Source organism: Acanthopagrus latus, chromosome 1 (genome assembly GCF_904848185.1).
Source record: "Acanthopagrus latus isolate v.2019 chromosome 1, fAcaLat1.1, whole genome shotgun sequence".
Taxonomy (NCBI): domain Eukaryota; kingdom Metazoa; phylum Chordata; class Actinopteri; order Spariformes; family Sparidae; genus Acanthopagrus; species Acanthopagrus latus.
The window spans coordinates 12,189,500-12,213,611 of NC_051039.1; the positions used below are offsets into that span (position 1 = coordinate 12,189,500).

At 41.0% G+C, this 24,112-nt stretch overlaps 1 protein-coding gene across 1 annotated transcript; it reads left to right on the plus strand.

The window, feature by feature from the left end:
• Positions 1 to 20,557: 20,557 nt before the first annotated feature.
• On the plus strand, positions 20,558 to 24,081 carry cdkn2a/b (cyclin-dependent kinase inhibitor 2A/B (p15, inhibits CDK4)). Its single transcript, XM_037101473.1, has 2 exons — positions 20,558 to 21,007; positions 22,178 to 24,081. The coding sequence occupies exons 1-2, from the start codon at positions 20,885 to 20,887 to the stop codon at positions 22,427 to 22,429; spliced, it is 375 nt and encodes a 124-aa protein (XP_036957368.1). The 5' UTR covers positions 20,558 to 20,884; the 3' UTR covers positions 22,430 to 24,081.
• The last annotated feature ends 31 nt before the right edge of the window (positions 24,082 to 24,112 follow it).

Consider the following 24,112-nt stretch of genomic DNA (forward strand, 5'->3'; position numbering starts at 1 on the left):
CAGCTGCAGCTGCTCTGCACGGCTGCAGCGGTCGAACTTGCGTCTGTGGACGCGGTAGCTCGAAATACAGCTGCATTGAATCTATGATGCTGTGGATACACGGCTACAGTATCTGCACTGTGACTACTCTTTATAGCTCCTGATGAAGCATCGTTAAACCACTCTGGATTTGAACCTGTGGTGCTTCCATCAGACATGACAGATGTGTTACCAATACACCACAGAATACTTTCAGCCAGTGCAACTGAATACAGCCCTCCATATATATATATATATATATATGTATATATATATATATATATATATATATATATATATATATATATATATATATATATATATATATATATTTATTAGACACTTACTGACACTTTATATATTTAGCTGCAATGGTACAGACCTGCACCCAGGCCAGCCACAGCTAATGGTGCTCTCACTTGCACCAGGGTCAAAAACTAGCAGCAATCCACTACATGATACATAAAACTATTGTCCATCATAACCTGAAACTCAATGCGGAGATGCGCAAACAAAAGTGTAAGCGAACACCGAAACATTTCAGAGAAAGAGATTCCCTCCTCGACCTTCCAGGGTGCAAATAGCACAGGGGTAAGTAGGACATGAATCAAAGAGCGTGGTCATTAAAAGATCTGACACAACTAGAGAGACAACATATTGTTATTCGGATGGTGAAGAAATCTGCAGCCAAAGGCAGATGGTGCGGATTTTTATGTAGTTTGTACAATGCTGGAAGGAATTAATAACAAATGTTGCTCAAGGATTAATTTGATGTTATTTGTCTGAACTCCACTGTATCGCACCCCAACAGTGGTCGGACCCTGTTGTAAAACGTACAAGTTGGAAAGGAGGCATGACGTGAACACACGACACCACAAATCAGCAGCCAGCAGGATTGATGAGGCCGTATACTGAGCTATAAGGGATCGGTCTGATGTATGTAGAGGTGAGGTGTTATTTATTTATTTATTTTCTTTAGCAGCCTGGTGTTATTTGCACGCCATTTAATCATTTAATCAAGGTAAACACAGTGGACGGCCGTGTGTAATACCACTGAGCTCTGTCGTGCTACTTCTTAAATAAGAGGCTGCAGATTTATCAGCATATCTGTCCTGCTGCCTTCAGATGTCTGCAGGGATTTAATGAACTGAAGGAGAAGCTTTTTCACGCCGTCCGAAGCAACAGTGGACAACAGGTAGGCCTGCTGTAATATTACTCTTATTCACTTATGGATAAATGAAGAATGCAGACAAACTTGTGTTGTTGTTCTATTAATACGTTTTATATACGGCTTAGGCATCATTCAGGCTTCCGCAACCCATTTGCTCAGAGTATTTCATTTGCTGCTGTTGACAAAATGATTCAGATTGGCAGCGAAGCTTCACTGCCACAGAAACAGACGTTCTAAGATTCTCAGACACATTTTCCAACGAAATACCAGCAATTCAACTTTGATTATGAAGATGGAAAGTGAGGGGATCACTGATGTTCGTAAAGATTAATCTACAGCTGATGGTTTCGTGGTGATCCATTCCAACAGTTCTTGAGAAGTTTAACTCTCTCAAAACCACAAATGTAAACCTCACGGTGGCACTAAAGGAAGAAGGTCAGTAGGCTTCATCCTCGAGAGAACACAAATGCCTGTACAAATTAATGGCAATCCACCTAATATTTGTTCAGACCAGCGGACTGACATCGCCGTCCCTAGAGCCATGCCACGAGTGTGGCTGAAAATAAAATAGATCATTCTCAGGTTTAAGAAACAAGAGGAGAAAACAGACACTCAGTATGTGCTGCATGTTTGGAACGGTGAGAATTAGCAGCAGTAGAATCATAATACGGACAAAGGGAATTACAATATTAAGTAAACAGTACGTTGCGAGGTGAGTCTCATTAAAGCGTAATATGAAAAGTAAATGAGAGTGTTCGATCCACTACAAACAGATAGATGGTGCACAGCTTTGCCCCAAAAAAAAAACCTACAGCTCATCTATCCAACCAGGAACACGGTCGGCACACACAATAAAATCTGAAGCCACAACCAGGCAAAGTCTGTATGCAACCTCCGACTGAATAATACTTATCTTTCCTCTGTGTCAAATGATTCAATTACTTACACTCACCCAGACAGGAAATTAGGGATTTTATGTATGAAGTATTTTGCAGGGGTAGGAGGCGTGAACGGGCTTCTTAATGAAGCAAGCCTGCCTGAGTTTATAATGAAGATATCCGAGGAACGGCAGAATTATTGCATCCTGACCTGTAGACCTTCACGAGACATTTACAAACACGCGTGCGCGCACACACACGCACGCACGCACACACACACACACACACACACATACAGGAATGATGACACCACTGGGCAAAGGCAGGCAAATGTCTCAGGTGTTGGTATTCAGGCGAGAATAAAACTAATAGGAATTTGTTGCGATGTGAAATACTTTAACCTATTAGAAAAACGACCCTCTTTTGTTCCAGCTAGACTCTTGTGTCGCCCTAACCTGCAAATGCTCAAAGTGTACACACGTTCAGACGCACACGGCGGCCCAGAATGAACTGCTGTCATTATGCCAGCAAACACACGGATAAGTAAACAAATAAATATACTGTGTATGTGCGTAAAATAGATCATGGCGGCAAAGCGGTCCGGGATGCGTGCCATGTAACCGCAAAATCACCAGTTTGCATCCAACAGGGGACCTTTGTTGCATCACCTCCATCTCTCTGCACACTTCCTGTCTTTTCCTCCACTATGTTCTATCAAAAAAGTTTTTAAAAAATGTCACGACAAACTTTACAGCTTTTCAGTATTTTCAGGCATTTTTGCATCTTTTCATCAGATCTGGTGCAAAACAAATATTTATTGGTGGTCTGAAACCTAAAACACCGCACATGTTGAGATTAGGGGTGTCGTGATATAAAAATGGAGTATCTGCTCATCTTGTTGCCTTTTCACGAGTAACTGAATGCTGCACTTTTTGTACAGTATGTGTAAATTATTTGCAAAATATCATTATCGTTAATTTGTGTAGCCACGATAATCGTGTACTGAAAATCTAAAATCGTGAAGGTGTTGACCTTTATTTTATATTTGTCTTTCTAGGATTTGACTTTCTAAGCAGCCCTATTGTCAGAATACTATGTAGGCAGTTAATGTTTCTGCAAACCGTGGACACATTTGAATAACAAACATGCATACATGCCGTATTGACATTACTGCAATACATGTCATATGATTTTTACTTTATGAGCTGACTATCTTATTGGGATGTTGAGGAGTTGGTGGTGGCCTAGCAGCTAAGCAAGAAATATTTCCAAGCCAGTGACCATTGTTCAGGACTGTGTTCCAACACCTGTAAGTGTCAAACCACTGAATATTCTAGTGAGATGTCGAGGGCATTTTGCAGTTGTGTTTGTGGCATCAAAACATCAAAACCTGACGTTAAAAACGTCTGGACACTTTCATTGTTGTGAGTGGCGACAATACTGAGCAATAACACAAACTTATCCTAACCCTGGCCAAGTGGGTTATGCACCTAAACTTAACCGGATCGCATGCACAGCGTTACATACATTGCAAACGTTTGGAGCTTTTATAAATAATCAGTTGCAAAAGCTGCACAGCTTCAATATGTACTACAGGATTTGATGTTGGGTTAAATATAGTCAACCAGAGCCTTGAAACAACAAAACAACAAATTAAAGGTGTCAGAACTGCACTGCTTTAGGAGCAAATGCTGAACTTCAAGTATTGCATAGTATAGTATATGTGAGAGCACCCTAAACGAGTCATTTTGACTCTGAACGCAGCACAGGGACATACAGTGTAACGCCTATAATCATGGCGGCTGGTGTCATTATATTTCTCAGCTTTTTCCTTTTTTTCTGTTCGCCACAACTAGCAGAGGGTAATAGCTTCATTCTAAGTGGAATATATTTATCCTTCACAAATGTCAGACTGCCGTTGTCACTGTGCCGTTGCTACAACAGCCATGGTGTGTGGCAGGCAATTGCCCCATGGGCATATCACACAAACACACAAATGCACAGGCACGGAGACAGCCACGCATGCCCACACACATACAAACACACCTGTAAACATATACCGTGCGCTGGTATGTCAGCAACTGTCTCCTCCTCTCATCACATCCATATACGCATCTCCACCTCTTCCCCCCCACCCCCCACAGTCCTCACGCAGAGCCCCCCCCCTCCAATGTTGTGGCCTGCCCGTGACAGTAATTGAGGGAAGCTGGCCGGAACAGTGTGAAGATGGGGGTAGAAAAAAGGGAAGGATAGGAGGAGAGAGAGATGAGACGAGGAAGGGAGGGGGAAACCATTCATCTGAGACCCATGGATGTGGAATGGCATATTACAGGTCTAATGTGTAATTAGATAGATAGGGAATAAGGTCAGTGTGCTCTGAGAAAGGGGAGATCGCTGTCAGCACAGTGCCATCTAGTGGCACAGAGCCGCCTCGTCGTCAGGTGGCCGGCTGTGGACTGAATGGGGATCAAATTAGGAGTTAACAATGATTTATGACATATTCTTCGCTGTCTGCAAGTGAAATTTCTCGTGTGATTGTTTGCTCCTCAAACTGCGTCCAGTGCCGCTGTCACGTGCTCTTCCAGTCGAGGGGATGTATACGGTTCCATTTTTTTTTTCCCACCCCCTTGAATGTTGGCATTGTTGGCCGGTTGATTAAAATGACTTTAAGACTGCAACTTTAATTATTTTTAATTTGAGCCAATTTAGATTCCTAGATTGTTTGGATAAAGCCATGAACATGTGTTTTTACAATAGTTTATGAGGCAGACGGAGAGCCAGAGACACATGAAGACAGCAGGCAGACAGACAGGTAGACGGTTGTGTTTGCACTGTATGTAAACTGTCTCGTGTTTACATGTTTGCTATGGTAATGCTCCAGCCCCTAATGAGAGCTCCAGACCCCTCCCCCCCCCTGCTTCCTGACAACAGGTGTTTGGTCCAGACCTCTTGGAGACAGTCAGATCACGTGACAGGAAGCTGCTGAGAAAAATTACAATCCTGGGGGCAGAGAAATAATCTCTCTCTGCGTTTACAAGCGACGCGTAATACATGTTTGCGCAGCTTTAAGCAGAACTGTCTGCAAAACTACGGATGTGTGCTCATTTAAGTTATTATTTCAGTAAAGACAGCGGTGCACTGATGGGGTGAACTCACAGAAAATTACACTATGTTTAGTGTGCACATGGAAATCGTGCTAGTGTTTGCCATGCAGGCATCATAAAGGCAAAAACGTGATATTTAAACATGAACTGAGTCAACAAATGTTATTTTCGGTGTCATTAATAAGCTAGAATAAAACCATGTGACGGTTTTATCAGCTGTTTAGTGAGAATGAGATGACAAATGTACAACTTACACACTCAGAAATCAAGATTTTTTACTTTCTTCATCCTTCTCAGTTGCCATCACAAGGCTGTTTAAGCTGTTTCAAGGCTGCTGGACTGTGGTTTTTCTTTGTGAAAGGACTCCGGTCAGATTTTCCACAACAGTCCAAAGGTTGCGACTTAGCAATAGTAGCTAACATTTATTTAGAAATGGAGCCCGCTGATATAAACGGCCGGCTCTAAGCTCAACGGAGAAGTTTCACAGAGCCCCTTTAAATTCTCATAAGGTTGCTAAACACAGATGTTATATAAAAGACTTCCAGCTTACATATTTGACCTCTTAATTCTCTACACCAAACCAAGACCACTCAGGTCCTCTGACCAGTCACTTCTGGTCGTCCTTTGGGCTCAGCCAAAGCTCAAGGGCGACTGCCCCACCACATCAGACCTGCCTCCGTCTATACTGATTGATTCAAAGCACTTCTTTTGTTCATACTTACATTGCTACTATAAAATGAGCTCAAATAATAGTCGTGTTACCAGTTTTGACAATGCTGGATGATTTTATCTTGAGATCTGGGTCTCGTATTGTCTGCTCTGTATATAATGTGTTTACAGAACCTGTCCTAGTGCCTATAATATTTTTTCACAAGTCATCACTGGGTTTTTTTACATCCTTATTGACTATGTGTCATCTCAAAGATTCAAATGCCTATCTTTTTTATAATTGATTAAACTCTGAAGTCATTTGTCAAGCTAAATTGTCACATATATCCTCATCCCTGCTTCCTAAATGTGATGATGTCCACATTTCCTCTCATTTATAAAGATATAAAATGAATATATTTGGGTTGGTGGACAAAACAGCCAATTTGAAAAATGTCACCCTGGTCTCTGAGAAAATTGTGATGGTCATTTTTTCACAATTTTCCCAAACTAAAATGGAAGATGAAGTCATTAGTGGCTCTCTCAGTCCCACGTCTGCATTGTTTCAAGCATGGCTTTTATCGTCTGTGTTTCATCTGTATTTGCTGTGAAGCACATTATACTTTGTGATTTAGAAAAAGTGAATTCATTACAACTGAATTAACCCTAAAAAAAATTAATCATGTGTGGCAACCAAAAAAAGACCAGAAAAAAAAAAACTGTAAGAACTAAAAGAAAGAAGACAATTAATGCCAAAATCAAATTGCAGGACTGATGGTTGCTCTGCTGTCTAAACACTCCAGAATCAATCCGCTCAGCATATTCGAATAACTTACGAATGTGTGTGTACGCATGTGAGGACGTGTGTGTGTATGTGTGTGTGTGTGTGTGCATGTCCACGCCGGCACACTCCTCTATCGTTCTATTACATGGGCCAGTGACTGCGCCATCTCTCCAGTTTCACCCCTCTGCTCTCCCAGACGTCTCATATTGCCCGGAGGGATGGTGTTGATGTGGGAGGCAGGGAGGAGGGGGAGGAGAGCAGGGGAGGGCGGGTGACTACACACATTATCTGTCTGAGAGCAGCTCAGACCGCACGGCCGCAATCCTCTATCTCCTCTCTGCTGACTTCAACATCTAACATTTGGTCCAAATAATCTCGCAATTTCTTTTGTTCACTGGATTCTTGACAATTGTTCAGTTTGATAGGCAATAACTGCATCATCCACGGAGACACAATGAAGGAGGGGGTCGTGCTGAGAGACACAAATGTGAAAAAGTGTCTGTGTAACGAACAGCCACATATCATGTTCAATTACAGACCTCAAGAAAAAAGCCTTTGGGGATTATGATGGGGCAAAACTTTATGCTTGTGAAACTCAAAGTGTTTGTCTCAATAATATATCCAACTGCAGATTATTTCATTAAGGACAATCATCATTTCTTCAATTAACAAACATTATCAAATCCGCCCATAACCATACAAATATAAAGCAACCGTGAATATGCGCACAGGTGGTAAAAAAACATTTCACAAGTCAGTGAGATGGCCTTTAGTTTAATTGAGAATCAATTCTGCCCCCTGGTGGTGATAAGAGGAACATCCTCAGAGTGAGCAGCAGTGAGAGAGTGCAGTTTATATAAAGGTGAGCTGTGCTGATGGTAAAATAATCACCCTAAACATGATTGCCATTTAAAATGTAATGACTGTTGTATAATAATCAAAACCACACGCTCAGGAACCAAAGGTCTGTCCCTGAGTATGAGTCAGCACCGTGATGGCACGAAACTCAGGAGCCCAAGTACCTCTATGGTCAGTTAAAGGCCTCGGCGTTCGTTTATCGTGGGCTGTATTCACTTTGTCTTTCTGTTTATCTAGCAGGTGAAGCGTTTACAGGAACAAGGCGGGGAGAACCGCCACCTACGCTGCTACTGTCCCTCAACCATTTCCATTAACCTCAAGCACACTGTACAATTTGAAAAGTTGACTTTACTTTAAAAATGTCAGGGAACCAATGACCTCGGAATGACCAAGTGAAATAGACTATCAAGTTTAAATTGTGTGAGCTGAAAAGTTTTGACAACTCAACAATATTTGTCCACATTATTTGGTAATTTTGAGTAAGATCACTCAGTCAGGTTTTACAGTGTATGAAGCAGAAGAAGAAGAAGAAGAAATTATATCATTCATATTATTGACTGTAAATAGGTCAATGAAAACGATGGAAACATAGTGTAGTGTTGCAGAGTAGCATGGAATCATGGGAGTTGTTATCTTCATTGTGAAACAGCCTCCACTGCCAATGAAAATCTGTCTGACGTGACTCCGGCAGAAATGTTCACAGACCAGCTTCAAACTTACATTTGCTTTACCCTCTCTGCTTTTGTATTGTTTTCATTATAGTCCCCAAAGATTAGATTTTTGTTTTCAAATTAGATCCTCAAAGGAGCACTACGTAGTTATGGAGAAGAAATTAGAACTCAGAATTCTAATATTTATGATATTCATGAGATAATAATACAAACTCAGAAAATATGTTTCCATAAGTGAATAAACAAGCTGTTCTCAGAGGAAAATAAGGTCCCAAGAACACTGTTTGAAGCTAGAAAGGTGGCGGGGTCCACCACAAAGTAGCACAGCATGTACCTGTGTTGTCTTTTACGGTCAGTTTGTTTATTCCGTTTTTATTCAGTCGTGAAAACAAAGAGAGTTTGTTTGTTTAGTTTGTTTAGGGATTAAAAAAAAAAAAAAGAAATCTGCAAATTCTGATGTAATCATGGTTAAAATTTCTTACACAAAAAAAAGCCCGGTTTTGTCCCAGTAAACACTGCTTGAACTCGTCCTGTGGTTTCCTTAAAAATATCCAGTGTTATCACGCTTAAAAATGCTGAAACACTGTCTCACCTGGTCACCTATAACTTCACCAGCATCTCATTCCCCTCTTGATTTGACATTTAGGTCAGAAACATGTAATGTGAACTTGATATGACACCTTCTGTAGAAAAATGTCAATATGGTACGTCACCCATGACACGTAAAAATGGGAACATATCAGTGGTTTGCAGAACTCCCAACATTTTTCCCTGACGACTGGACTGTCGTTCTCTGTGCTGTCCTATGCACCGCTCTGGAAGCCGTGCAGATTTGATGAAATTGTGTGCAACACAAAAGATGATCTGATATGAGCGTCCAGACTGACATCCAATTTAAATCGCATTTCAAACCACCTCCAAATGTGCTTTGGACCCAATTTTCAAAATTGCATTTCATGTAGTTTTTGCTGTCCTAAAATCAATCTTGAAAAAAAAGGAGAGATTTTGGCTGTCAGTCTCAGCATGGTTTTAGTCTGTGTTTCCCTCTTTCAGTTCTCAGGATGTCTGCGTGGGCTCTGTAGTCCTGTGTGTCTCTGTCTTTCTCCCTGAGTTCCTGCTGTCGTTGCCTTCTGGATACCTTCTGTTGTCTCGCTGGAACACTCTCATTTGGATTACTCTTTTTTTATTCGTTAGTTGTTTTTTTTTATTCATTAAGCTTTTATTCATTATACCTTCCTGCGTGTCCCTTGTCTATATTTGGGTCATCAACTTTGAACTAAGGACGTAACCTTGAGATTATTTCAGGTCACATTCAGACGTGTTCGCCGACTTCCTTCCTCACTCTTTGACGTATCATCACATGATCGGAAACAGCCTGATGCAGGCAACCAAATTAAACACACTGCCACTTTGAATAAAATTAGATTTCTCTGGATCCAATCATTACTGCGGATGTTTGGGATAATGAAAGTACAGAACTGGACAAATATAGAACAAAGTTTGAGTAATTTTAGACATTTTGATGAAGAAATGTTACATATTATATTTTTAACTGTAACATTATTTCTTCCTTTCACCCTCATCTTTCCATCTGTAATCATCATTGTTTTTTTTTAGTTTTTTAAAATATTGTTAATGTAATTAATGTATCAATATTTGGATGCATGGAAAATATTTCTTCATGTTGAGTTCCTTTCCATATCTCGTATCCACACTTCCGCTGTGTCCAAAAACGTTTGCAGGGTGATCTCAGGATCAGACCACACACTGCATCACTACTGAGTAATCTCAGATCCATTCAGTATACGCCCCCGCTCCCCCTCAGCAAATGGCAAAGACACAGGAAGTCAGCGTACAGCAGTGTGGGCAGCGCTGGATTTCTCGGCAGCAATTGATTTTACTTGGAAATAATTCACAGTGAGTAAAATTCAAGGAAACATCAACGTTTCACCTCGCAGGCTTCTAGATCCATCAGTGGAAGACCTCTTACTCTGATAGCGAGATCAGCAGCAGGGAAGAGACAACTGACCACACCCACAGTGCAGAGCAAACACTGAGCAGCATATCATCCCTTCAGTCTCTGCTCTGTAAACACGAAAACACACCGGGGTGTTCTTTTTGTATCTCTGATAGGTGGGGGTGTGAATGATGCCAGAAACACATGACAACTCCAGAATCCTGAAGCATATTTCTCCCACTCAACTTTCTGTGACTGTTTTTTATTCTTACTAATCTTCTTGAAATATTACCGTCGGACGTTTCAATCAGGCTGCCTCTCAACCGAGCATTATTTTGGCCACCCACGCAGCTCTGAGAGCGGACATGACTGGCTTTGGCCGGAACTCATCGAGGGGAAGAGCTGATCTGGTGAAACAGTATACTGAAAAACCTCAAGATAGTTTTACATCCGCCAGACTGAGGAAGAAAAAACTGCTTCTTCCTACAAATGGAACTTATGTCAGAGGTGTTCAACGCTTTGATGATATCTGTTGGCATTGATGAGTGGAACCATGTCATCTTTAGTGTGCTGAACAAAAAAACAGGCATCACAAAGTTATAACTCGTAAATAAATCTGTTTGCCGAGCGGTGAGTTAGAAATAATACAACACGATGATGTCAAGCTCTCATGGTAACATAGTGAGATTAATGCGGACGTGTTGAGTCACCTATTACTTCTTTCTTTACAACCCTCTCCCTGGTGCTTTCCTGCTTAACAGCCTGATTGCATTGTGTGCGTGCCCGAAAATGGACCTCTAGCTAGGCTGCAACCTACGCCCTGTGAGTCTTGTTGTGAATGGGGAGAGAGATCCCTCCCTGAAATTAAAGTACCTACAGTACAAGGCACTGTGGAAATACTCCATTGCAAGTGTAAGTCCTGCATTCAAAACATTAATTACATTGATGGACAGGGAGTAAAGTAAAACAAAAGTACAATATTTGCCCTTGAGATGTTGTCAGAGAGTTAAAAATACTTTCACTCCTGACACTTGAACACAATATCTGTACTTTCTACTTCTTGCATTTTCAAAACAGCATTATCAGAATCAGAAAGCAGAATTATAGATTATTCATTGATCGACTGACCGACCCAAACGGTCTGTATTTGATATATTAATAGTTGGAGTACATTTCAGGGCCTGTGCTTTATTACTTTTACTTGAGTATAGCTGTTAATTCAGTGTTTCTGCTTTTACCAGTCTTCTTTGTTTTTTGTTTTTGTTCACACAAGTACCTGTAGCTCTACTTGATTAAAGCATGTGTGTAATTTTAAACTTGTATAAAATGGAACTACTTAAGAAAAGTGCCTCAAATTTGTCATAAAATACTGTACGTGACTGAAAGTACTTAGTCAGTACTGCTTGCTGTATCACATATAAAACACAACACTGGTGGATGCTTTAAAGCATACTGACAAAATCCCCGAAAATCCCCAACGAGGTTACACACGTTTCAGAGTCGCTGCTTGTTGTTTGCGTGAGCATGTCTCTGAGCTCTGCGAGCGATCCCTGTCATAATGAGGAGGGATGATGTCACCTCCGAGTTAATCATTGTCCAACCATCGGAGGTACTCGTGTGCTACCTTTATTACCCGGGCTGTGTTGTCATTCTGTCCACATCCTGGAAAAATAAACAGCTGTAAACTGACTGTACAGGGCGTTTTGATGTCTCCAGAGAGAATAAAGGAAACTCAAATCTGCAATATTAGCATGTGCCCTGACTCTGACCTCAGTCACAAGAGAATCCTTGTCAGAGCCGAACTTAGTCAACGATTTGATTTGTAAGAACTCTAAGCCTTGATGGTTGGTTCTTTCCACTTTTTGCTGCCTCATTCTTTCCGTGTGTCTATCTAATACAGCATTACTATCGAGGCAGCCCAGTGGCTCGAGACAGTCATACAGTCATGTGTGGGCGGCGGCTGCTCCGTGTACATGTGACTGGCACAACAAGAAAACGGCAGCCGAGGCCGAGCCTGAGTGCCCTCTGCTACCTCCCTCCCTCCCTCCTTCCCTCCCTCCCTCCACACTCTGCTCTCATTCTGCAGTCCTAGAAAATCTGTGGCCTCAAATGCCTCTGACACACTCACAAACAGCTTATTGATATGGTGTGTGTGTGATGAAATGAGACCAAGGCGGCTACACTCGGTGTCAGCACTGTGAATTAATACGAGCATAAAACTGTCGATACACTCTGGAGAAAACAAGAGCAGAAGCCATTTGAAGAGACACCACTGAAGGCTAGCTTTCACTTTCATGAACACGATAATAACAGGCCTATTTTGCCAGAAGTGAAAAAAAAAAACAAAAAATCAAAAACAAATTTCCCGCCAACCATCCGTGACATTTTGCGTGTCACGCCAGCAGAACATGTAAGGTTGAAGACGTCTGCCGAACAGTGAAACCACTTCAGCGACAGTGAGAGGATGATTCAGCTTTCACCGAGAGGCCTGATAACCTTTCCATCCCGCTCGACACTTCGACAGAAGCAGGGGAAAAAAATAACACAATAATTGCGCAAAGCCTCCAGTGGATATTAAACGTGTTCGCATCACTTACACCGGGCATGCACCGAATTCTCGAGCTGATTCGCCATAAAGTAGGCGAGTATTGCTCCAAATTGTCTTGTGACAAAAAATCTGAAGCATGGGATGAATCTCCTATTTAGATCCGAGGAGGCCGAAATTAGAATGTGACGCATCACGAACACAAAACAGCACACTGCGGACAGATTTAGATTTAGACATGTTCCCAGAATGAGCCCAGTCTGGTTAGAGATTGATTTGCCTGGAGGCCGTTCAAATCTAATGCACGACCGTGGTGTGTCTATTAAATACAAGGAGACTCCTGCATGCATTTGAGTCCTCTCCTCTGATTCAATATCGAGCAGAAATGTCTCACTTTGCCAAACAATAAACAATCAAACGGACACTGGTTGAGCTCATAAAAAAAAAAAAAAAGGCCTTGCATAGGTCAAACCTGCCTCACTGGGGAACATGTTTGAAGCCACTTCCTCTTCAACTAACCGTTTTCATCCTGCTAAAGCCATTTGAGAAGTGCAACGGCTTTGCAAATATAAATAGTTGAGAAAGTACTTTTCTGATATTAGCAGTTGTTAGTATTTTGGCAAATGAGCAAAGAAAGAAAGAATTCAAGACAAAACTGCATATCATGACTGAATGAATGGACCAATTATGTGGGTGTTAAAAAAAAGAGGATAAAACAAATCCCTCCCCGTGTCTGGCTGTTATCCCTCTGCTCATGGAAAGTGTGCTGACAGGAGGACTTCAAAGCGAAAAACTGCCACCATAACAAAGGCGTTATCAGCAGTAGTACACCGAATTGTGTGTGTTTAACCTACGTCACGGCCTGAGATGTGCCTTTGATGAGTGACTCGAGCAGTGTAGAGGTCACATCAGGACACATGAGTCAAACTGCACCAAAACAGAGGACCTTATTGAACCGTTGCACAATGTTGCCTCGGCAAGAACACCGCCAAGACACCGCAGGCCTCAAAACAGTTCGGATTCGTAGTTTTTTTTTAATTCTCTAGGAAAGCGTCGGAGTGAACTGACACACACATAACATCAGGGAACTGATTGCTGTCCGTCTATCTTGCAGATACAACACCACTGCTGTAACCAAAAGCACAGCACCTATTAATTACTGCGCTTTATTTTGCAATTACATGGTTGTTGTCACCGTGAGAAAACTGTGATGTCACCCACAGTCAGTTACTTGTCGTTGTCTTCCAGTTAATCACTTTTCACAGCATGTTTTCTGTGCAGGATATGTGAGTCAGACTGCGCCACGACGGGGAACTTCATTGAGCTATTGCACAATTTAACCTCGCCCCCGAAGACCGAGTAGACACCACCTGTCTAAAAAACATTCCTTTGTTGTAGTAATCACTTTGAATTTCCTCAGAAGAGTTGGTCAAGTGACGAATAACATCAGGCAATAAAAATAGAACAACATGGAAGGCCAGTGTAGAAATTATGGAAATGATCGTGTTTCATCTTTCAGCTACAACACGACTAATATGACACAAACTCAGTATGTTCTCAGTACTCTGTATGCTACCGTGACCAAAAATACACCGCACGTAGTAATTACTGTTTTATCTTGCAATTATATGGTCGTTACTGTAAACAAAAACATAATAATACTGTAATTTCTTCTACAGTGAGTCACTTGTCAATGGCGGCCAGTTGATTGTTGTGCAGGACATGTGAGTCAAACTGCAAAACAGAGAACTCCATTGAACTTCTGCACAATTAAACCTCGGCGTGAAGGCCGTTTGGACAGGCCTAAAAACAATTTGTATTGATCATTTTTCAAATTTCCTGGGAAGTATCAGAATAGGTCGGCAACAAAAATAACATCAGGCAATTAAAAACCAGAACAATGTGGAGGGCCGGTGTTTATATTACATGGAAATTATCTGGCAGCTACATGGTTGTTACTGTCAATATAACATACAAATATTGTGATTTGTTCTACAGTAAAACATCAGCTGCCAGTTTGTTGTTATGGACTTCACAGTGATTTACTCACAGCGCAGGATGTGTATAAGACACACCAGCGCTCGGAAAACAAGGACGTTTTATCTTACAGTTACGTGGTTGTTACTGTAAAAAAAATCCCAGTAAAAACACGGTTATTCCCTTCTATGGTGAGTTACTTGTTAATGGCTGTCAGTTAATTCATTTCACAGCATGTCTCTGTGCAGGATACATGAGTCAAACTGCACGATAACAAAGAACCTCATTGAACTTTTGCACAGCTCAACCTCGGCTTGAAGACTGTTGAGACGCCACAGGTCTAGAAACAGCCTGTAGATCATTTTTAATTCTCTGGGAAGTGTCAGAGTAGGTTAAGTCACATATGACATCAGGCAATAAAAGAAAAAAAACAAAACAAAACAACAGAACGACGTGAAAAGCCAGTGTGCAAGTAGGGCAGAGACTGCACCCTTCACAGCATGGTGAAATACCACATATTGTGTCGAATTGCTTAGCAGCAATGAGAGGCTATCAATAGACGTGTGTCTCTGCATGCAAAGCTAGCCCCATAGTGTCCGCTCATACCACTGGGTGGAGGAAAAACCGAGCAGAAATATGACAGTTATTGGCTTATTTTGGATAAATTGGTTACATTTGTTTACATAAGGCCTCTCCGAAGGGGCTGAAATATAACATTTTGACTGAGACTATTTGATTTGACTTCAACTACTAAAGGTGGTGAGCGAAAATAGCTTTTTTTTCTCTGTATGCACAAGCCCACTCTTTGATGTGGAAATGACAGAGAAAGAGTAAACAGTGCTAGAAAAAAAAGAAAGAAAGAAAAAAGCCTGCATGTTACAGAGAGCTAAATGTGACTCGTCGCTGCGAATTGGACACTTCAGACTCTTCTGGATCAAGTGCCGGTGCATGTAATTAGAGTAAAAAATTCTATGTGTAAATAAATGATGTGCCAAACGTTAGGCCCATCAAAAAGGCAGACAATAAAACCATTTAAAAGGAGTAGTAAAAGGGGGATTTTGAAAGAGCACTCGGCAGGAGGTGATTTCATTTGCCTGGAATCAGAGCGAGGTATTCCCCTTCTCGGCTGTCGAAGACAGTGGTTGGATCACAAATTGTGGTTCGGTACAGAGCGAAGCGTGAATGATAGGAAATTTCTAAAAAATAAATCAAGTTTCATTCATTCAAATCCTGGGAACATCAAAATACCGAGCAACCAACTGAGGTATGTAACTCAGAGGAGGTTCTGTGGGAAACACCATCCGACTCTGACAGATTACAATGATGCCCACATCACTATTGACCACTTTTCTTCAAACTGAGCTGCTAAATTTAGCAATGAAGGGGAGGACTTTCTTCCTAGAGCATTTTCCTGACCAAAAGAACGTTCCAAATGCACTGATGTCATGAAGTCGAGCCCTACAAAGAAAAACCGCTGTGTAAGACATGTTTGATGATGGCCTTGGTTGTTATTAAAAGCAAGCTTTAATTGTCCCCTACAAAGTCCTTCCCGTTTTTTTTTTTTTTTACTGTGCAAAACTGTGATCTGTTTACTCTTCTATACTTTAAACAGAACATAAAAGGCATAAGCCATAACGTCTGTAATCATTCACAGTGCCCTTTTTTTTTCACACCAAACACACGCACACACACAGACAAACACACAAGCACAGACACACATGCGTGCGCACCCAGGGGACTTCCAGACCAACACACCTCCACCCACACTCAAACCTTCCGTCGCTACAGGCTGTGAACCCCGCGACGAACCCACATTCCACACAGGTCTGCTCACAGTTACACAGATAAACTGACAATTAAGACTATTGACACACACACACACACACCACTGCCACACTCTGTTACTGTCTGACCAAACACACTACAGCTGCAGCTTCATCACACAGTCGAGTCAACAGCTGCCAGCAAGCGGGGAGGGAAGTCATGTGATGATCAATAACCATTTGCATCATTTCATTGCCTTCACACACTCACGCACTTTCCGTTTAATGCTACTTTTTATTGCTACTGAGGAAAGTTGTGTATATTTGCTTAACAGCTTTAATGACTTTGCACATTAAAATTTTTATGTACAAAATATATGAACATCTTACACGAGCTGATAACTTTGTGTATGTGTGAAGGAGCCAGCATATGAAACATGTGTAGGTAAAATGAGCTACAACAGCAGCATGCTATTAATGCAGCAATGCGACAGTAATAATAATCCAATTAAAATACAATGCATGACATAACTCTGACTTGTTCAAATTCTTGTGAATTTAGACTAAACCAGAGTTTTGTGTAGCTAATAAAACACTAAATACTGACTGTTGTGAAAGACTTTTTTTTTGGTGTCACCCTGCAGCCGGCTCTGCATTGTCTATAGCAGTTCATATCCTACATGGCTTCTGGCTCGTGCGAGGGCGACGCCATGATGTGGTTGAATTTTTTAAAAAATATAACAAAGAAAAGAAACCATGCATCCAGCCTTGTGTCCAAGAACCCTGGTGAATTGGCCTACACACATCACAGTAATTGTGTTTTTTTTCTAATGACATACATTTTTGACTCAGGGTGTGTTTTGGTTTTCATTGCCACCGTGACCACACCCACCACCAAACGCCCCTGTCCAAGATTTCAGCCATCCTCATCTGGTGACACCAACTCAAACAGAGGTTTTTTTGCTGTATTAACAGAAGTAAAAATAACTCTCTGATTTTTAATCCAGAACTTTTACTTTCTATGTAATGACTATTTTTTACCTAAAGGTGAACTATGTAGCTTCAGAGGAAAAATATTCAAACTCAGGAATTTAATATGTACAATAGCGATAAGGCAGTGATACAAACTCAGAAATAGTCATCTGATATATTTTCATATAAACAAGCCATCTTTGAGGGGAATAACTCCTCAGAATACTGTGTGAAGCTAAACAGATAGCCATTTTAAAGAGTCCTACAAATATAAACTAAGTCAAACGTTTTAAAATTGTGTTTTCCTTTGAGGATGGTTTGTTTATTTAGTTAATTCAGTTGTAAAAGTTCTCTTCTCTTAAAATTTCTGCTGCCAAAACTACATAGTGTCTCTGAGTAAAGGATCTCATAACTGTTTGCCCCACTGGTAATAAAAAAAAACAAAAGTAGGGCATTTAAGAGTTTACCATCTGTTTTCTGAGAGATGCTTCAGAGGTTTTTGTTTTCATTTCATTTCCATAATAATTTATCACATTCAGATGTTATTGACCTGAATACACATGGAGTATTTAAAGCTTTGAATTATGTAAAATATCCAACTTAAGTCATTATTCCATCTCGGAAATATAACTTTAAACTTTCCGTTTTGGTTTTATGCTTACGCGTGACCCTGAACGCAGCATCACCACACATTATTCATACGAGGAATAAAATCAGGAAGTGCACAGTCGCCCACAACTATGCTGAATAATCAACAACAAATGATTATCATACATCTTATCATAAGACTGGTACTGCGTGTGTCATACTTTGAAGGAGACTTGCATAATTTGTCCCATTCCTAAGGAACTATAGGCGGAAGAGTCTGCCGGCTGGTCATAAGTTTTGTCTCAGTGTGCTTTGTAATGACGAAAAATGGGATGACTAATGGCCTGACGCTTCAGATCAGCAGACACACCGAGTACAGACCGACTAGCAAAGGTCTGACTAAACAAATGAATCCTGAACTGACTTTAAATCCTGTTTAATTAAAAAGGAAGACGCTGCAGTGAATCACATTTCAGACTAAACTTCCTCGATCGCCGCCCCAGCGCCACCGCCCATTCAATCTGATGGCAAACGTGATGCATTTTATTTTGATACAGAGGCAGCCATTATTCCATCCATGCCAAACAATCAGTGCATCCACCCTCACCTCAGGCAACACACATTCCATTTACTGATCAATTATAGGTCACATTCCTATAACACAGGCCCACGCACACTGTTCCAGTGGCCACGTGTAATTACTGGAGATCACACACACACACACAAAAGAAAATTCCTTGTGCAGCAGTGGTCAAGCAGGTTAGACGACGGAGAGTAACTATGTTACAGTTTCGTTATGACTTATTAAGACGACACGTATGACACTCGGTCTTAGTTCTGTTAGACATTAGAAAAAAACCCTCTGATTTACACATATTGGCTGCTGTCTTTTTCATCCTGGAGGCAGACAGCCATTCTCATCTCTCTTTAGGTCCACAGCCTAGCTGTCATAAACAGCACCCTGTTAAAAAATGTATTTCAGTCTAAGCAACAAAAACAGACCCACTTACAACTTGTGCTTGTTTCAGTTTGTCACGGCTGACCTCAAACAACTGTTGTGTTATATTTTACAGAAGTTTGCTTTTTTGTAAATTTTAGAGCAGCCATCAAGTCACCAATTAAGTGAGATAGAAGGGCTCCAATGGAAAAAAAAACAAATATATATTAAGTGTATGGGATTAGACAGGATCATACGAGGTCAGGCTAAATAATCACTGCTGGAATGGAGATTACATAATGGTGGTTCATAATTAATTTTATCTCATTTGTTAGTTAGCATTTCTTGGTACAAGCTATTTTTAAAATCACATTTTAAGCTTAAAATGCTTTTAACAAAAACCATCTTTTCAAAGAACCCAGGGTTCCACAAAAGACTAAAGCTTTGTATGTGTTCACTTGTTTTAATTCATTTAAATTAAAATGGATTTGTAAATATGCAGCACGAAAACACAAGAGTACTGATCAAGGCCTTAAAGGATAAATCCACCAATTTTCGTCATTTCTACGTTTGTTAACAGCTCTTAAGAGAGGAGCACTGCTACATATGTGGAAAAAGTAGTATAAAGCCTTTTTTGGCTAATTGCATTGTGGGTAAGGTAGACACCATGTTTTTGAAAAAGCAGTCCCCTGGTCTTGGACTCAAACAAATTATCAAATACAGTAGATCCACATATATAACCTGGTGCCTACATTTCCCACAATGCATCACTTAACCATCGAGTGATATCACTAAATTATACTGCAACCACAATATCTGTCAATATGATATTATGACAATATCATGCAGGGGTCAGATTGACCTTTGACCATGATGAGATGTAGTTAAGTAACTAACATTTTGTGGTACCTGTACTTGACTCGACTATAATAAGAGTAAGGGGAAGTATGAATTAGTATAAAGTATGAAGTATGTAAGTAGAAAGTAGCAGAACAATACTTGTATTGTTCTGCTACTTTATACTTCCACTCATGACATTTTGGAGGCAAATACCGCACTTTTTCCACTGCCTTTATTTGAATGCTTTAGTTATTAGATCCTTTGCAGTTTGCATACTCCCTCAGAGCCAGTTTAGACAAAAACATTTCAAAAAAACTGATACCAATAATCAAAAAATGCTGAGTATCAGATTCCATAATCAGCCAGTTCAATAATAGGTCGACTCATAGTATATGCAAATATATGCATTTTACTTTTACTTGCACTCTTTATACTCATGTCCGTTTATTGCCAGAAAATTACTTTTGATACTGAAGTACATTTTATAACAGATGTTTTAAGACTATTTGTAAGCTTGACTTTCACTTTTTAAAGTCATATTGTATAATGATATCTTTACTTCTGGGGACTTTTCATAACACTGATCTCAAGTGAGTTCTTTTGAGTTGAAGGATTAAAACGGCTCTTTCATACTCGAAATAAGTCGAGGCTTTCACTTCGCCTTCACACGTGCGCGGCTGAATTTCTGGTTGAAAAACACAAACTCCCGGAGAGCTGCGTTTATTTCGCATTTATCGGGAGGAGGCTGGTTTCCACCTCAGCGACACAACATGAGCGCCGAGGAGGGACAAGGGGGGGGAAGCGTCAGGCGCATGCGCACGATCGCGCCACTGCACCACATGACGTCACCCATTCAAAACACAGACAAGTCTAGGCATACACACCGACTGAGGACTGCTGGACAGGGCGATGTAAGCCCGCTTTTACTCCCGCGACCCAGACCGCCTCTGGCTCCGGACGAGCTGACGATCCTCGGATGGTTGAAGACCGGAGGCAGCGCACCGTCACCCAGCCGCGACTGTTCAAACCGCGCAGTGCGGCGCGTTGTTGCTTTATTTTATTCTTTGTTTTTCCTTTAGTGCTGTACTTGATCCTCAAACAGGCATCATCGGGCTACCTGTCAGAGCAATCTGTCACACGGGGTTATCGCTGCGGATCTGCGGGCGGCTGACGATGACTCTGGAGGATGATCTGACAACAGCCGCGGCGACCGGGAACACCGCAGATGTGGAGAATCTGCTGCGGGCCGGAGCCGAAGTTAACGGGCCGAACTGTTTTGGACGAACCGCTCTCCAGGTCAGTGTCACCAGATGCGCCGAGACAAAGCAAGTTTACACGCAGGAATCAGTGATCCGCGACATCATCAACCTCTTCAGATGACAATACGCACAGCTAAAAGTTGGAGGGGAGACATTTTAACCCAGATTATAACTAAAAACCAACTATATACGCATGTGGAAATGACGCGCAGCGCCGTCGGGATCAAACTTCTGCTTGTCTAAATGAGGAAAAATAAATTACGAACACTACGCAGCATAACTTTAGAGGTAATGTGCGCTAAAAATAAATCTCATCAAGCTAAATGAAACGAAACTGTAAGTTTGTTTTGAGCCATTAAGACGACTGAACAGGTCACTTGCTCAGATACTGAATGTTGTTGCTGCGTTACTGGTCATTTTTTCTCGCTTTGTTACCAGTTTTAAATCGAGCTGTTTGAATAATATCCAGGGTCGTGTGTTGTATTAAAAGTAGGAATATTCGTGTTATAATAACGCGTCCAGGTCATCATAACACACTCAGGAAACAAGCTAAATCCTCTTCCCCATTTCATGCCTTTATCTCTACAAAATGACATTACTGCAACACATAATCTTAAAGCAATAAAAATGTGTGTTTTATGTGTTTATATTTTTTTTGTCTTTCCATCTTACTTTATTGGAGAGGCTGCCAAAGAAAGCGCCGTCTCTGCGCCACAATTTCAAGCGATCCGAACTTGAGGAAAAACGCAACCCTCCTTCTCTCTCATGCCAGTTTCACACAGTATTATTTTGTCTTTATGATTAAAGAAAACGAAACTACATGTTTGTCATAGCGAGCCCCTTTTATGTCCACACTTGGGGCGTTTATTTGCGCACAGCAGGTATTGTTTTGTGTGACGCTTCCAGTGGCTTTTTATTCTCATGTATCTACTCAGAAATATGAGTTCAGATGAAGCTCGCTGGAGTCAGTGTGATACCTGTTGTTTTGAGCCCTGGTTCGGTCCTTCCAGTGTGACATGTCCATTAATAAAGACGTGACAATAAAATAATCATTTGGTCAAGAGTTGTTGTTTTTTTTTTTTTTTACCATCCACTCACTGCTCCTGAACGCTCCTCTGTAATATTCGTTATAAACTATAAATGACTCATTTTTTTTTCCTGCTTTAAGATGTTGTGTGTGTGTACCTGTTGTTGTGTTGTCACAAAGGTGATGATGATGGGCAGCACGTCGGTGGCGAAGGTGTTGCTGAACCACGGAGCGGATCCCAACGTGGCGGACAGCAGCACCGGGACCACCCCGCTGCACGACGCGGCCAGGACGGGCTACCTGGACACGGTGCGGCTGCTGGTGGAGTACCAGGCGGACCCGCAGGCCAGGGACAATGCGAACTGTCGGCCCGTGGATCTGGCCGGTGAACACGGCCACGCAGACGTGGTCGCTTTCCTGGAGTCCGTGTGAGATCGTTTCCTGCTGCTGGTCTCGAACTCTGAGCTCTGAGGGGGGGGACAAAACGGGGCCTGGTGAGGCCTGCAGCCTCATTTATGCACATTTGACTGTTTTTTGCTGTAAAGAAATGTTTGTATTTATTTGTCTTCTATGCTGAATAGGCATCATTATTTTTATTTCTAACGAAATCAGGGTTATCTAGGATGTGAGAGGTTCAGACAAAAACAGCCTCGATGATGATCTGAAGAGAGGCTGTCGGATCATTTAGTCCTGCTTCGACAGCGACTTTAGTACAATTTATTGTTATTACATCTTCCGTTGTACCACTGAAATATTCAGATAAGCCTGTGAGGAATCTCACTTATAAAGTGTAAAGTTATACTGTCGTGTTTCTACAATATTGTAGGCTATTTTTAAAATAGGATCATTGCGATCGTCATCATAAACCTATGAGTTTTTTTTTTTTAAATATCTTTCAATATCAAGTATTTCACCAAATAACATAAAAGCCATTCAAAAATATTTTTGCACATTTTACGCACTATTCTTTAAGCATTATTCTGCGGAGTCCGATGTCCTGTTTGTACAACGTGAGACTCGGAGCTCGGACATGATGCGATTTATTTAAGATGTTGAGATTTATTTTTAAAGTGTTTTAAGGTTAGACGCAGCGATTATACTCCCATGCTTCCGATATTATGTGATGGATGATTGCTGATCGGTACCAGAGAATAAAAGAAATAAAATGCGTCAGAAACAGGAAAACGAGCGATGGTCGTTTGAGTTTGTTTCAGTTGAGAGTTTGAACGTCTGAACGAGAGAAATCAGCCCCGGGCGACGATTTAAAAAAAACTCGCCGTTTGCTGACTTCTCTTCGGGGTTTGCTTTTGTTATTAAATGTATTTGTGTTATTGACAGAGACAGAGACAAGGGTATTTCCTCAACTCTGCACGGTAAACAGGCTGCAGGCTACTTCAGTTAAACACGCAAATAAGATCGATGCAGATGTGAGAATTTATTTATTCTCTGTGAAATGTTCGAGGCGACGTGTCAGTTCAGATGAGAATGAAACATGCGTGTACAGAGTTTGAATATTATAATCTACATGGTTTAGCTGACAGGAGCTTTTTTTTTTTTTTTTTAGTAGAATAACAGTATGAAACTGAATCCTCCAGGTACAAAAGAGTTAATACCGCACAGCTGCGAAGAGAACCAAAAATAATATACAAACATGATTCATAACACAGGATGCGCATCTAGTTGAACATTTGCATTCAGTTTGAACCATGCCGTTTGTTGTTTTGTTTTGTTTTTTTCTTATGGCTTAATGAAACCAAAATAAGATTTTAAGCGAGCAGAAAAGTTCGCAAAACCACAAGCGGCGTAACTGACACTCCGGTCTCCTTTTAGAAGGAGTTTTTACAGGCCGTCTTTATCTCAACAATAATGATGTGGAGGTCATGATCAATTAAAGCACTGACAAAACTTATCTCCCTAAAGACATTCATGCTTCAAGACCAGAAATTCTAATCTTGAGCTCTCATGTCAGAGGGACATAATTGCACCATTACTGTAAACCACTTTTTTTCCCTTTTTAATTCCTATTATTCATTGCACATTAGTTTCTGTGCTAAAAAGGTTAATCAAAAACAAAAAACAAAAAAATAACATACATCTCTTCAAATGTCCAGTTTT

Bases quoted from the DNA above. Each gene is read 5' to 3' on its own strand.
- cdkn2a/b (XM_037101473.1), top strand. From the start codon at position 20,885: ATGACTCTGGAGGATGATCTGACAACAGCCGCGGCGACCGGGAACACC. The intron at 21,008-22,177 runs GTCAGTGTCACC...GTTGTCACAAAG, and splicing joins TTGGACGAACCGCTCTCCAG to GTGATGATGATGGGCAGCAC.